The 13,357-nt window shown below is 43.0% G+C and overlaps 1 protein-coding gene across 1 annotated transcript in view; it reads left to right on the top strand.

Moving 5' to 3' along the window:
• Positions 1 to 2,347: 2,347 nt before the first annotated feature.
• Positions 2,348 to 13,357, top strand: part of ARHGEF18 (Rho/Rac guanine nucleotide exchange factor (GEF) 18) — a gene marked incomplete at its 3' end in the record, with an annotated part of 19,997 nt that continues 8,987 nt past the window's right edge. Inside the window, exons 1-9 of the mRNA XM_009080521.1 lie at positions 2,348 to 2,407; positions 3,912 to 3,975; positions 7,566 to 7,710; positions 8,500 to 8,612; positions 8,777 to 8,914; positions 9,369 to 9,619; positions 10,347 to 10,472; positions 11,704 to 11,821; positions 12,618 to 12,866. Coding sequence (XP_009078769.1) covers positions 7,643 to 7,710; positions 8,500 to 8,612; positions 8,777 to 8,914; positions 9,369 to 9,619; positions 10,347 to 10,472; positions 11,704 to 11,821; positions 12,618 to 12,866 — 1,063 coding nt within the window. The remainder of the gene's footprint in view (positions 2,408 to 3,911; positions 3,976 to 7,565; positions 7,711 to 8,499; positions 8,613 to 8,776; positions 8,915 to 9,368; positions 9,620 to 10,346; positions 10,473 to 11,703; positions 11,822 to 12,617; positions 12,867 to 13,357) is intronic.

A 13,357-nucleotide genomic window follows, 5' to 3' on the forward strand; every position in this document is an offset into this window, starting at 1 on the left:
TGGTTCCTGTCCCTTTCTCACTGTCCCCTGTCCCTCATTCTTCTCTTGTTGTTGTTCCCTTTGTTTTCCTGACCCCTCCAGTTCCCTGATACCCTGTTCAGAGAGGCTGAGCATGAATGCACAATAATAAGAATAAAGAATGCAGAGATCTTAGATGCAGGAAAAGGAAACCACATTCACTAGTGTTGGAAATCTCATTTTCCCCTGAATTGGAGTGTCTTTGCTTCAGCACTGCAGAAGTGTTGAATAGGGGAAGCTGGACCATGTTTTTAAAAGGAAATATGCTTATAAACCAGTCTGATTCTCCAGTCAGGTTTCAAAATTATGTGTGGGGAAAAATGAAGCCACTTGGAAATCATGAAGTAAATGCATTTCAGGCAGTCTCCTGAAGAATCAATCAAATCCTTGGATGCAGCTGCAGTTTTTTCTTCGGCTTTTCTGTAGCATTTTCCTGTTTTCTAGCATGTTCTCTGCTGTTGTGTATAGAATCTTTCAGCAGTGTAACACAGGGAAGTAACACACAGCACTATTAGATATGCCAGCTGATGAAGTGAAAACACCTACTGAGAGCACTAGAAGCTGTTATCTTTAACAGAGCTAGTGCATGATTTTAAACCTGAAACCCATTTTTAAGTGAGATCCCTTTTGCAGTTAGCTTAACAAGGTACCCAAGCTCTTGAGACAGAATTGGTCCTACTTATGGTCGATAGGAAAAGAATTACCAAATGTAATCACTGAAAATGGGTGAATGGCAGAGAATATGAATGTCTGGTTTAAGGATGACTGTTTTACAGAATCCTGGATGGAGGCAGTGGCTGCAGGAACACTCTCTCCCTTGGGCTGCCAGTCCTGCCCTGAAGGGAACCTGTCCGTGAGCTGGACTGGGATCCAACTCAGCCTGACATCATGGGGAATTTTCTCTATTTCCTCTTGTCTGCTGATTTTTGTCCTACACTTGGTTGCTTTGTCTCAGGAGAAAAGGGGTTTCCATTGTCAAGGACTTGTTTGTTGTTGGGGCATGTCTTTTTACCCAGCTCTACGTTTCCTGGTGCGGGGTGTAGGCTGAAATAGCCAATCTATTTGTTACTCTCTACACAGTTTCAGCAAGTGAATAATTTTGATAGGTTTTTTTCTCGTGCATTTGAAATCAGGTGCTGTGCCTTGTGGTTCTTGGGGTGAGGTGTGGTAGTGGTAGGAATATCTCCAGCAAGAGAGAAGCTCTGGGAGGTGGAATTTTTGTGTGTGGCAGGCACAGAGCAGCACAACTCTTTGCTTTATTTCCCACACTCGAGGAAGTTGCATAACATGTAAGCATCTTGCAGGTCTGTGCACTCAGTCTTGCTGGCAGCCCTGGCTTTATATCTTTATTAATTTATTTTGTGTTTAAGGCCAAGGAAGTATTTTGGTTCTGTTTTCAGGCTTTTTGCTGAAATTATGGAAAATGCTTGAGAGCATCTCCCTGGGTTAGGCAGGAGCCTTGGAGCAGATCCCCAGTCCTGGCGCCAGGAAGTTGGGGTGGTGCTGAAGAGACCTTAAATAGTTTTTCCTTTGTGTTTTAAACATAAACTGTCTTTTCTCTAGCAGAGATGGTGTTCATCTTCCCAGTTTTGGTCTCCTTCCCTTTTAAGAGGAATGTCTGGGAAGAGACAAATCCTGGGGTGCTTTACTGAGTTGCTGTGTCCTGCTTTGCTTTTGATGAAGGATGGGCAGAAAGACTGCAGAAAAATTGACTCTACCAGTTGTCATCCTGTTTTCTTAGCAGTTATCATCATAAGGGGAAAAAAACGAGATTGGATTTTACTATCCTTTTAATAGTTTTATGGCTTTTGGGTGAGAGAGGGTTGTGTTGGTTCCTGGGAGCAGTTCCTTTGGGAAGCTGGAAGAGTGGTAATGCTGTGGTAATCCTCTGATGATTCTGGGGTGTGGTTTTGATCTTTAGTTTACTGTAGTTACTTCAGCTCCATGCACCAAGGCAGATATTCCTGTGGAGCCAAATAAGTTGCTGCCTTCTTGAACAGTATCAGTTTGGAATGGAGATATGGAAATAGCCTTTGCAGAGCTTGAGGAAAGTCGTGCCCTGAGTGGAGGTTAGGCAGAAAACTGCTCGTGCATTCCAGAGTGGCTCTTTGTGCTTTCATGTGTGAATTGCACTCCCAGTGATACTGAAAAATCTGGAGTATTTGGTGTAAAATCAAGACCAGGACATGCACAACAATATTGCTGCCCAAAACACCTGGACTTACTCTGCATCTCTTCCCAAACTACGACCCTTTATGTGTCACCTTCCCTTTCCCTAGATGGGAATGACAAGAGTAATTAAGGCTGTTTTTGTGTTTCAGATTGTGCAGTCAATGTCCATAAGAACTGCAGGAGTTTGCTGGCTGAATGCAGCAGCATCAGACCCAAGGTGGGCTTGAATATTTGTTCTTCTTCATAATAACTAGGCTTGACATAAGTTGAATTTATGCAAGTGGTTTAATTTACATCAGGGCAGAATCTTGCCCTACATCTTCAAGGCATTTAACTTGTCATTACGGTAATTAATGACTATGTATGCAGGGAAAATAAAGTGAAACGTTTTATTGCTGTGCTGAACATTACTTACCTTGTGCCTGTCAGAACTGTGACTAACCCTCACAGGAATGCTCAAACCCATCACTTGGGGAGAGCATAACCGAATGATATGATCCCTTTGAATTTTGTGCCGCTGTGTTTTGGTTGATTGTGCTATCTCAAAGCTGATGGAGGAACATGAGGGTGGAGGGGAATTTGGTTCTAGCAGTTGCATGTAATTTATAAGCTTGGCAATGCAGAACGAGTGATTTCATTTGTGAACTGTGATGAACTTTGCCTTGCTAAGCTGTTCATTTTTTATCTCTGTCACTGTGGTGCCTGTGATTGCATGTAAGGTCACAGGTTGGTTTCAGATAGATGTCTATCTGTTGGGTTTTTTTGTTCTAGTATTGGGTTTGAAAATAATTTCCTTCTCCTTAGAACTAATAATACCTGAGGGAGTTTTAGTTTGGTTTAACCTGCAAGTGTTGATGATTTCAGAGGCTGATAGCAGATTAGCGAGTACTGTGAGGGGGAAGAGAGAGAGCAGAGCAGCTCAGACCTGAGCAATTGGAGGTTAGAGGAAGTGCTCTCAGCCATTGGTGATATAGGATGTAACTCTTTTGAGGGCAGAAATGTTCTTGTGGGGGTTTTGATCTATAATTTTAAACATCTCAGGGCATTGTGCATTTCCCTTTCAAACTGAAAAAAATCACTAGCTCTGATGCTTTAATTCCCACTCTTCACCATTGCCCAAAGTTTCATGCCCTGACAAAGAGAAGCAGAGCAGAGAGGGAGCAGTGGCACGGGATGGCGTGAGGAATGAAGTCAGAAATGAGATCCTCAGAGGGTCCACAAAAGCCATTTGTTACAGACTGGATTATTTATTTCATTTCTTTGCATCTTTGATAAATTGTGTCTCAATGGTTCTTATTATCCTCGTGTTGCCAGGAGGAGGAATTCGTGCAGATTACCAGTTTGAAATGGACAATTTTTGTCTCAGCTGGTTAGTTCAGTCAGTATTGCTGTGAGCTAAACTGCAGCAAAGTGTAGGTGAATTCTGTCAACATAAAGGGTTTGCTTTCATTTAATAAATGAGCTATCATAGCTTTAATTCAGCTGTAGCTTCATTTTTGGTTCTCTTTCTGCCTGGTTTATACTTTTATGCAAAGTATTGATGTCTGTGTGCCATTCTGCTGACATGTGAAACCATCAGAGCTGTTTAACACTGGGTTAGATCTCTTATATTTTCAATATACAGCTTCACTTAGGGCTATATGATGGGAAAAATTGGATTCATTTTGGACTGAAAGTTTGGTCTGTATGTGTAAGAATATTGTCTTTTTTTTTTCCTGTAGCAGAAAGATTTGCAGCACAGACCTTCTGGATCTCCACAAAGTTCGCCCCAGTGCATTTCCCCAGGTTTGTACTAAAGGATGATTTCTGTGCTCAAGGCTTATCTGTTCAATTGTATTTTTTTTCTTTAATATGTTTTAAAGGCTATACACAGTGTGTTATTGAAGTATAGAGAAGGTCTCTTTTAATAAGATGGCTTCATTTTTTTTTCTTTTGGGAATGGCTCAGAGGCTCCTAGCAATCTCCTGTGTGTTTTTATCTTTTTATCTTTTTATTTTTCTTTATACCTTCTTGCTGTGTAACCTCAAAATATCATGGTGAAAAGGGATCAATAAGCTCGTTTTTCATTGATTGTCTATTCTCTGGCCTCTGAAAAGACTAGAACTGTGAACTTTGTTTTACATCAGATTTTCATAATTGTCTATTTAAAACTTGCCTGCAGCTAGTGGTTGCTAGAAATCTCTAAGAGAAGCTAGCCCTAATGGTCTGAACATAAATCCTTGTTGAAACAAAGTGGGGAAAAAGGATCTGGGAGATTAAAAAGCCAAAAAGAAAGAACAGCTCTGTTGCAGCATAGGCTTTGAAATATCTTTTCTCTACTAGAAAAGACCATCACAGTCACAGGTGTATCAGTTAAATGGTATTTTAATTCGGAGATGTTAGGAGGTTGGCATGAACAGAACAGAACATTCTTGGCTCTTAGGTGATTGCCTGTAATTAGAGGTTTGTTTCCTGCCTTGCAGCTGGTTGACAGCTGTCAGAAATGCAGCTGACATGGATGTCTGAGCAGGGCTGTGTGTCTTTCAGCTTTGTCAGGTGCCATGTGCATTGCAAGATGTGTCGTGTGCTGCTTTATGAAGAGATTCTGACCAAGAGGCAGCACAGGGAATAATTGTTCTAGGGGGCTAAGTGGCTGTTTGCATTACCAAGAATGGGTTGGTGCATTTAGGAGAAAGTGCAGAGACTAAAATAGGAAACAGTAAGGAGTAATGAGAATGGGAAGAGTTGGCTGTAGGGCTGGTGGGTGAAACAGCTCTGTGGTACACAGTCTGGTCTGGTGTGATGGGGCCCAGCGATCGATACAGGCTCACAGCAGTGTGCAGACACTGCTAATTGAACTCAGAAAATGGCTTTTTGTTGGTGCAGACTCTGCTAGGCAGCCAGGACTCATTTTCCATAGTCAAAAGCAGCAGCTGGAAATTAAAGGAACAGCTAATAGCCTGGGCATTGTGTGTTCTTACCCACAGCAAAACCCTGCAGGCTGCAGTGCCCAGCAAAAACCTCCAAAGGTACCAATGTCAAAGAGAAATCTGGTGTAAGACAGGGATAAACTGTGTTGTTATGTGTCCCCCATTCCACTCCCCATATTTTGCCTCTGGAAATTTTTAGGTTTGGGAAACGGAACTCTGTATTCTTGGCTTGTGGACCACCCAAAGAGAACTTGATGGCCAATGATTGCAATACTTGCCCAAATGGAAATGGGAGGACTTTTTAGCCTTTGTTTAAGAAATCTGCCTTTCCACATCTTGCTAATATCTGATTAGTCTCCTCTTTGGGCTTGGAGCTCATCACTTAGTGGTGATGGAAACAGACTCAGTTTACCCAGTTTGTTGGAGACTGCGAATGTGCCGTGTGTGTAGCCAGAGATTTCAAACCCAAACAGGTTTTGGGAAAGGTATTTCCAGCAGGAAAAGATGTGGTGATATAATTTGTGTTAAATGTCATTGATGAAACCTCCCCTGCAGCTCTAAAGCAATTCTTGTGGCAATGAAGATGAAATGAGAGTCATGCAGACCTAGAGCTTGGGATATGAAAAAATGTGGAAAAACCTGTTTCATGAGAAGAGCCACAAATACCTTGGTTTAACTGTGCTTCACTGAGCAAGGCAGGAGTGGAAAGAGAAGTAATTCTTAGTGGAGGTGCACTGAGGAGTGCAGACTAAGAAAGGGGAACTTTTGGGATGGGTGAACACCTTTGTTTTTTTCTGGAAATTTTGTAAATTGGCGATGCATAAGCTTTGGTTGGGAACTGGTTACATAGAATCCTTCAGGTTGGAAAGGATCTCTGAGTTCATCCAGTCCAACCCATGACCTAACATCACCATGTCAACTAGACCATGGCACTGAGTGCCACGTCCTGTCTCTCCTTAAACACCTCCAGGGATGGCGACTCCACCACCTCCCTGGGCAGCACATTCCAGTGTCTGATCACCCTTTTTCTGAAGAAGTTCTTCCTGATGTCCAACCTAAACCTCCCCTGGTACGGGAGAGAGACTATGTCTTCTCGTCCTGTTGCTAGTTACCTGGGAGAAGAGACTGACCCCACCTGGCTACACCCTCTTTTCAGGGAGTTGTGGAGAGTGATAAGCTCAGCCCTGAGCCTATTCTCCAGGCTGAACAGCCTCTCCTCGTAGGACTTTTGTTCCAGACTGTTCACCAGCTCTTTTGCCCTTCTCTGGACACACTCCAACCCCTCAATGTTCTCCTTAAAGTGAGAGGCCCAGAACTGGGCTCAGTACTCAAGGTGTGGCCTCCCCAGTGCCCAGTGCAGGGAAAGGATCACTTCCCTAGTCCTGCTGGCCACACTGTGTCTGACACAACCCCTTGGAGACTCCCTGAGCTGCTCCAGGGGGAGCAGCAAGTCCTGGAGCAGCTTCCCAGACACAGGGCTGGGAGAGGAGCTCAGTCTGTGCCTGCAGTGGCTGTGCCCTGGGTTCAAGGATCCATCAGATCGCTCCCACTCCCATGTCCTTAAAAGCTCTTTGGGAAAAGGGCAGGTGGAGACCTTGTCAGGGATCAGTTCTAAAGATTGTCTGAGTCTTGGTCTTTGACTTCCCTGAAGTTCCTTTTTTTTTTTTAAAGGATGTATTTTGTCTCCTGTTCCTTATCATTCATTACAGACATTAGTGCTAAATAATTGCATCCATTTTTTATAAGTCCATTACAGACTTCCACGTGTTGTGTAATAGTGATTAAAGTTTCAAATATCTTTCAAGTTCACAGTCTGTCTAGATTTAAAAAGCATTAAAAAGCTGCAGTATTAAAATTAAATTTAGCCCTGGTATCTGCTCTGTTCAGCGTGTGCATGGAGATATAAATCTCTTGCAGAGAACTTGGGGGTTTTTCTGTGGTCTCTGATTTTTCTTGTTTGCCATGAAATGTTCTGTGCCCTTATACGCTGGGGTGTGAATAATTGTGTGTAGGTTCTGGTGTTTTACTAAAGGAGAAGATACTTTGCAATTTCCACACTAAATGGGCACAGTAGGGACCAATTTCCTGCACTTCAGACCTGCTGATTTAGCCAATACAGTAAGTTAAGTGGCAGCTTTACATTTCTAGAAGGATCACAGGTAGTATAAAAACAGAGCATCTCTGGGGCCACTTTACTGTGCCAAGTCTGAGGGCAGCCAGTGGTGAGCATGGGGAATACAAATTCAAAAAGCAGCGGCAGAAGCAATGCGATTCCAGCTCATCCCGAGCTGTCTTTTTGTGGCTCCTTTTCGAGAAAATGGAATGAGAATGTTTTTTTGGACAACGAGCTCTTGACATCCAGGATCCTGTCAGTTCTCCGGCCGCACTCCGAGCGAGGTCTGAGAGCAGGAGAGCTGCAGTGTACACCTCATTTTCTCAGTACCAATTCCATTTTTGCTTCTTTAGCCACTTCCCTGAAGGAGCAGCCCCGAAGTCTCCTCCTGGGACCGGATGGCACCCCAGCTCTGTCCCGGAACCTCGGCATGACTATCGCCCAGAGAGGAAATTCTCAGGCTTCATTGAATACTGCTGGAGCTGTCAGTAAATTTGGGTGAGTAAACTGTTTCTCTTCTACTCCCCTGGCTTTGGCTGCTCTCCCCCCTGCCCCAGCGTGAAAGGAAAAATAGTTACGGGACAAAAGTGAGAGCTCACGTCGGTTTTCAAGCTCCAGAGAGTTTTATTGAGCTTTCAGTGCTGAAAGTTATTTCCCTGAACGATATGCTTTGTTTAAAGCACCTTGCCTTTAGTCCCTCTGCCCTGTGCCACTAAAGATGTCACACAAACAGGGCAGGATTGGAGCATCTGTGTCTGGATTATGGTTTTTCAGGCTGTATTTGTCTCGAGAACCGTCGTGACGTTCAGTAATCTCTGAGTTCAGCTGTCCTGGGCTGTGCTGGTTAGGAGACAGCAGTGTTTTAAATTGCAGAGTACCTTGATTAAAACAGTTGATGAATTCAGAGCTCTCTGCTGGTTTAAGTAGCTGTTTGCTTTTGATGTGCCACTCCACTTCTCCCTTCCCTGTGCCCTTTGTACCCTGAACTGGCTGTGGCTTGGCACCAGGTGATGTCCTTTTAACCTGTCGTACCAGAAGTGGCAAACTTTGCTGATGCTGCTCAAATTAAAGCTAATATTCCAGGGATGGAGTTGCTAAATTGATTTGACTGTTTAAAGAGTGCAATGCTATCTTTTATTTATTTGTTTTAAGCTAATTGCACTATAGATACTTGTTAAAGTAGTTGGATTTCTTTAGTGTTTTTTTGTTGTTTTTTTTTTGTTAAGCAACTTAAAAACTGTGAATGTTCTGTATTGGTCCTTTGGTCTAATTTCTTTGGCTGTTTAGGCTAATTTCAGGAGACATGGATGAAGGGGATTCAGGCTTTATAAGATTTAAGCAGACTTCAGATGACCTTGTCTCGCTTGCACCCTCAACGTCAGACTCCATTTTTCTGGAAGGTATGGAATTTCTGGGCTTTTCAGGATGGTTATGCAACTTGTCCCTCAGTCTCAAAGCAGCACTGAGATGTTGTTATTCTTGTGGTGGTTGTTAATGATGGTAATGAAGGATATGGTGAGAAACAACTCGCTAATAATTGAACCTGAATGTGCTTTTGGTCTAGATGCATATTCCGTGTCCCTCCGGAGTGAAATAGAAACAGATGCTCATGAGTTTGAGGCAGAGTCTTGGAGTGTTGCAGTGGAACAGGCTTATGCAAACAGGCAAAAGAGAGAGAAAAAAAGGCAAGATGTCATTTATGGTAAGAGTATTTGTTATTCTTAAAACTTTTTCTGTTTCATAATGCCACTGTTCTGAAACAAAGCAGAAGGTGTTTTTGTTGGCTCCTGTTTTGACTTGTGCTCGAAAACTAAAACTGAGGGAAGATTTTCAAGTCTGTTACCTGTTGTAGTGTGCCCAGTTCTTCTGTGAGTGATTTTAAGCAAACCCATAGGTTTCAGTGTGCTTTTGTAAGCAGCAAAGCCAAGCTACACAATTAGGGAGCTGCTCAACTGCCACTGGGAGATGTCCTCAAATAAGTAAGGTCACTCTTTGGTTGGGACATTAGCAAGGCAAATTTAAGAGCTTCACATGAGAGATGCAAAGACTGTGGTGAAGAAAGTGGTGGTGACTTTCAGAGCCTGCTCTTACATCTCACTACTCACTGCACAGCATAGAAATGATTGTGATTCTCTCTTTCATCTCCCCTTGCCCAGAGCTAATGCAGACTGAAATGCACCATGTCAGGACCCTGAAAATAATGCTGAAGGTGTACTCCAAAGCCATGAGAGAGGAACTGCAGTTCCCACATGCAGTTATCAACAAGCTCTTCCCCTGTGTGGATGAATTGCTGGAGTTGCATGGGCAATTCCTGCTCCAGCTAAAGGAGAGACGGAAGGAATCTTTGGAAGAAGGCAGTGACAGAAATTATATAATCCACAACATTGGAGACCTCTTGGTAAAACAGGTGTGCATTAAATTCTACCAATGATGTTGACACTATTAAACTTTTTAAAAGCTAACTGTAAGGGTGAAGTTATGGAAAGATTAATTTAAGGCTGAGTTGGTGATTATCTTTCCAGTGTAATGTGGGAACCTGACTCCCAGGAATATAGCTAGTCACCAAAAACATTCCATGTTCTTTGGGCACGTGTATCTACATGTTGTGGGATATGTGACTGCAGGTTGTTTGGTTTTGTTGTGCATCTCTTCCAAAAGGAAAGAAAGATATTCCTGGTGTCCATCCCAAACATGGCTCTGCTGTAGTTAATGCTGAACTTCTTTTGTTCTGACTTTTTAAAAATGCAGACAGGATCCTTGGAGCTCCTGACAACTCTGACATGGAGTGGATGCAACGATTTCTATCATAGATTTTGACATTTTTTTGCCCTTCAGCTTTTACAGTGCTCAGATTTTTTTATGTGCAGAGGCCCAGAAATCCTTTTAAAAATTCTCATAGTGACAGCCATCATCTCCTATTTGGTTGTCTTGTGATATTCCAAACTGTCACGTGTCACACTGCATAAAACTGATTTCTGGTGCAGAAGAAATTGAAATAAACTCTGATTTCTGGTGCAGAAGAAATTGAAATACTGAGGAAATGTCTCAGAAATCAGTCACCATCAAACCATGTTAAACCTGGGGTAGGTTTACTCTGACTGATTCATGCCTTTCATTCTTGTATTTCCAATTAGTTTTCAGGTGAAAACGGGGAGAGGATGAAAGAAAAATATGGTGTGTTCTGTGGTGGACACAATGAAGCTGTTAGTCACTATAAAGAGCTGCTCCAAAGCAATAAGAAGTTCCACAACTTAATAAAGGTAAACAACAACCAGACGTTTCCCATTCTGACTGTGCAAAATACCCTTCTCTGCTTTAGGCTTTATTTTTGTCCTTGAAGATCTCTTGGTTGTGGATGAGCAGGATTAGAGGCATCTTCTCATTATCTGATGGGTTGTTAGCTTCTTGTGTTTAGATCTTTAGAGCTATTTGGACACAAAGCCACAATTAGCAGGTGTTAAATTTGAGGCAGGCTCTGAGAGCACCTTGGGCTGGGGAGCAGAGTATTGGTTCAATTCATGGCTCTGTGCCTGACTTCCCTGCTGGCTGGCCAGCGTGGTAAATTGGCTTGTTAATAAATTAAATCAATGATAAATGCTGTTGATGAGCTACTGTAGAAAAAGCAGAGACTCTTAGCTGGGTTTTACTTGTGACATCATCTTTCCAAACCCAGAAGATTGGCTCCAGGGTGGTTTGCTTATCTGCTGCACACTGTAATGTGCACTTATTAGGAAGGGCTGAAGAGCCACAGCCTGAGTGGAAGCTGTAACCTGAATCTCAAATGGCTTTGCAGAGGCCTAAATATTCTCATTTTCCAGTCACCAGTAAGTGATACTGTGTGAACTTTCCAACATAGCTCTGTACTTATAGCTATTCTTAACCAGGCATGTTTAAAGTGAGAGCCCTTAAAGTTTTAAGGGACTAAATAAGTGACCAGAGCTTTAAAATCCACGACCCTGTAAAGGCAGATCTTGGTACTGTGTTCTGCCAGGTGAGTGCTGTACCTGAAGTCACACCAACTCATGCTCTGCAGTCCTCCTTTTCTGAACAGCAGTGTGTTTCTGTGGATCAGCCTCCTGGGCAACACAGTGGTAAAATGACCACTTAACATCCTCATTATTGACTTAATTTGGCTGTTAATTTTGGGTTTGGTGTTAAAAATCCCTTATTATATGGTTTTCAGAACTGATCCTATTACAAAAGGCAAACAGTTAGCACTAGGCAGTCAAACAGTTCAGACTTGGAACTTCCCCTGCTTGGCTCCACTTAAATATTAACATTTAGTTACCAGTAGTTGAAAACAATACCTAAAATATTTTCCAGTAATAAAAGCAATTTCTTGATGGTTGTCAGGAGTTTTGCTTTAGTAAAAGAGTGCAGCTGACTCCGTGGTGTTGTGCAAAATGTTTTGAGACAGAAAATGTGTGGCTGGAGAGGGAGGTAGAAGAACAGCATATGCAGTGGGTGTGATGACCCTGTCTTGTTTTCTAGAAAATTGGCAACTGTCCCATCGTGAGGAGACTTGGTGTCCAGGAGTGCATCCTCCTGGTGACCCAGCGCATCACCAAGTACCCGGTCCTGGTGGAGAGGATCATCCAGAACACAGAAGGTGAGGTGTTTGGGCTTCCCTGGAAGCCTCACAGTTGTCTGTTGATCCTCTCTCTCCCATGTTCTGCATGTTCTTTCCTCAGACAAGGAGAGACAGGCTGGTACTGCATTCTAGCTGCTTTCTCAATTCTTTGTTGGCTGAAGATGCCATTTTAGATGTAGATCCAGATCAGTCTCACCTCGTCAAAGGGTCAAGAGAATCAGAGGATCATAGAATGGTCTGAGTTGGAGGGATCTTAAACATAGTCTCATTCCACCTCCTGCCATGGGCAGGGACACCTTCCACCAGCCCAGATTGCTCCAAGCCCCATCCAACCTGGCCTGGAACTCTCCCAGGGATGGAGCAACCACAGCTGCTCTGGGCAACCTCTGCCAGAGCCTCAGCACCTCACAGGGAAGGATTCATCCCTAATACCTAATCTAACCTCAACTGAAGCCCATTCCCCCTTGTCCTGTCATCCCAGGCCCTTATACATAGTCTCTCTCCATCTTCCTCGTTGGACCCTTCAGGCTGCAGTTAGCTCACCCCGAAGCCTTCTCTTCTCCAAGCTGAACAATCCCAATCCTCTCAGCCTTTCCTTGTTCCTTCAAGATCTGCAACCACAAACACATAGAAGTTAAACTTGTTGGTTCATTAGAGATTCAGAACTTTAGGATATTTTATTTTTAAACTTCAGCCCTTAGTAAATGCTGTTAGATGTTCAGCATGGAATCTTCATGTTAAAATCCTTCTGGATGGCTCATGTCTTACATTCTAGAGTTGAAATCTGACTGACTGCTCCTCTTTTTTTCCTTAGCTGGAACTAGAGATTATGAAGATCTGACCCAGGCCCTTAGTTTAATCAAGGACACCATCACTCATGTAGATGCTATGGTAAATGAGTGTGAGAAGGGGCAACGACTTAAGGAGATTATGCACAAAATGGAGCTAAAATCCTCTGGGAAATGCAAGAATGGCCTTTTGTTCCGCAAGGATGACATGGGACGGAGGAAGCTTCTCCTGGATGGGATGCTCTACTGGAAAGCTGCCTCAGGGAGACTCAAAGGTAAAGAACCAGGAAGGGAAAAAGTACAACTGGGTAACAAGGTTTATGTTACTTATTTATTTTTTCTTAGTAACTGTTTATTCTTGATCGATTGGGTATAAAATGACAATAACCTGCCTGTTTAATAGGATATTGGAGGAAATAGCACTTGTTCTATTCTTGGCTTGTCCGATAAGCATCTCTGTAATGGTGCATGAGAAGTTCCTTATGTTGGTTGCTTATTATCTGCCTGATCTGCTGCCCAATTCAAGAGGGAGGTCTTCACATGGATGACAAAGCTTTGAGTCATCCTGACTTAGTCTCCTGTGGAAAGGCACATTATCTTGTGCGAGCTCTGCTTCCCACTGTGCAAAAATTGTGTGGTGTCAGCCCCATGACACCTTCATCCTGCATAATGCCTGTTTTGCCAGAAAATCAAAACACTGTCCATCAGGGAATATTTGAACAGCTTCCTCGCTTAAGTGTTCAAGGAGAAGCCTCGATGGCAGGGA

This window comes from Acanthisitta chloris, unplaced genomic scaffold, assembly GCF_000695815.1.
Source record: "Acanthisitta chloris isolate BGI_N310 unplaced genomic scaffold, ASM69581v1 scaffold48, whole genome shotgun sequence".
NCBI lineage: Eukaryota > Metazoa > Chordata > Aves > Passeriformes > Acanthisittidae > Acanthisitta > Acanthisitta chloris.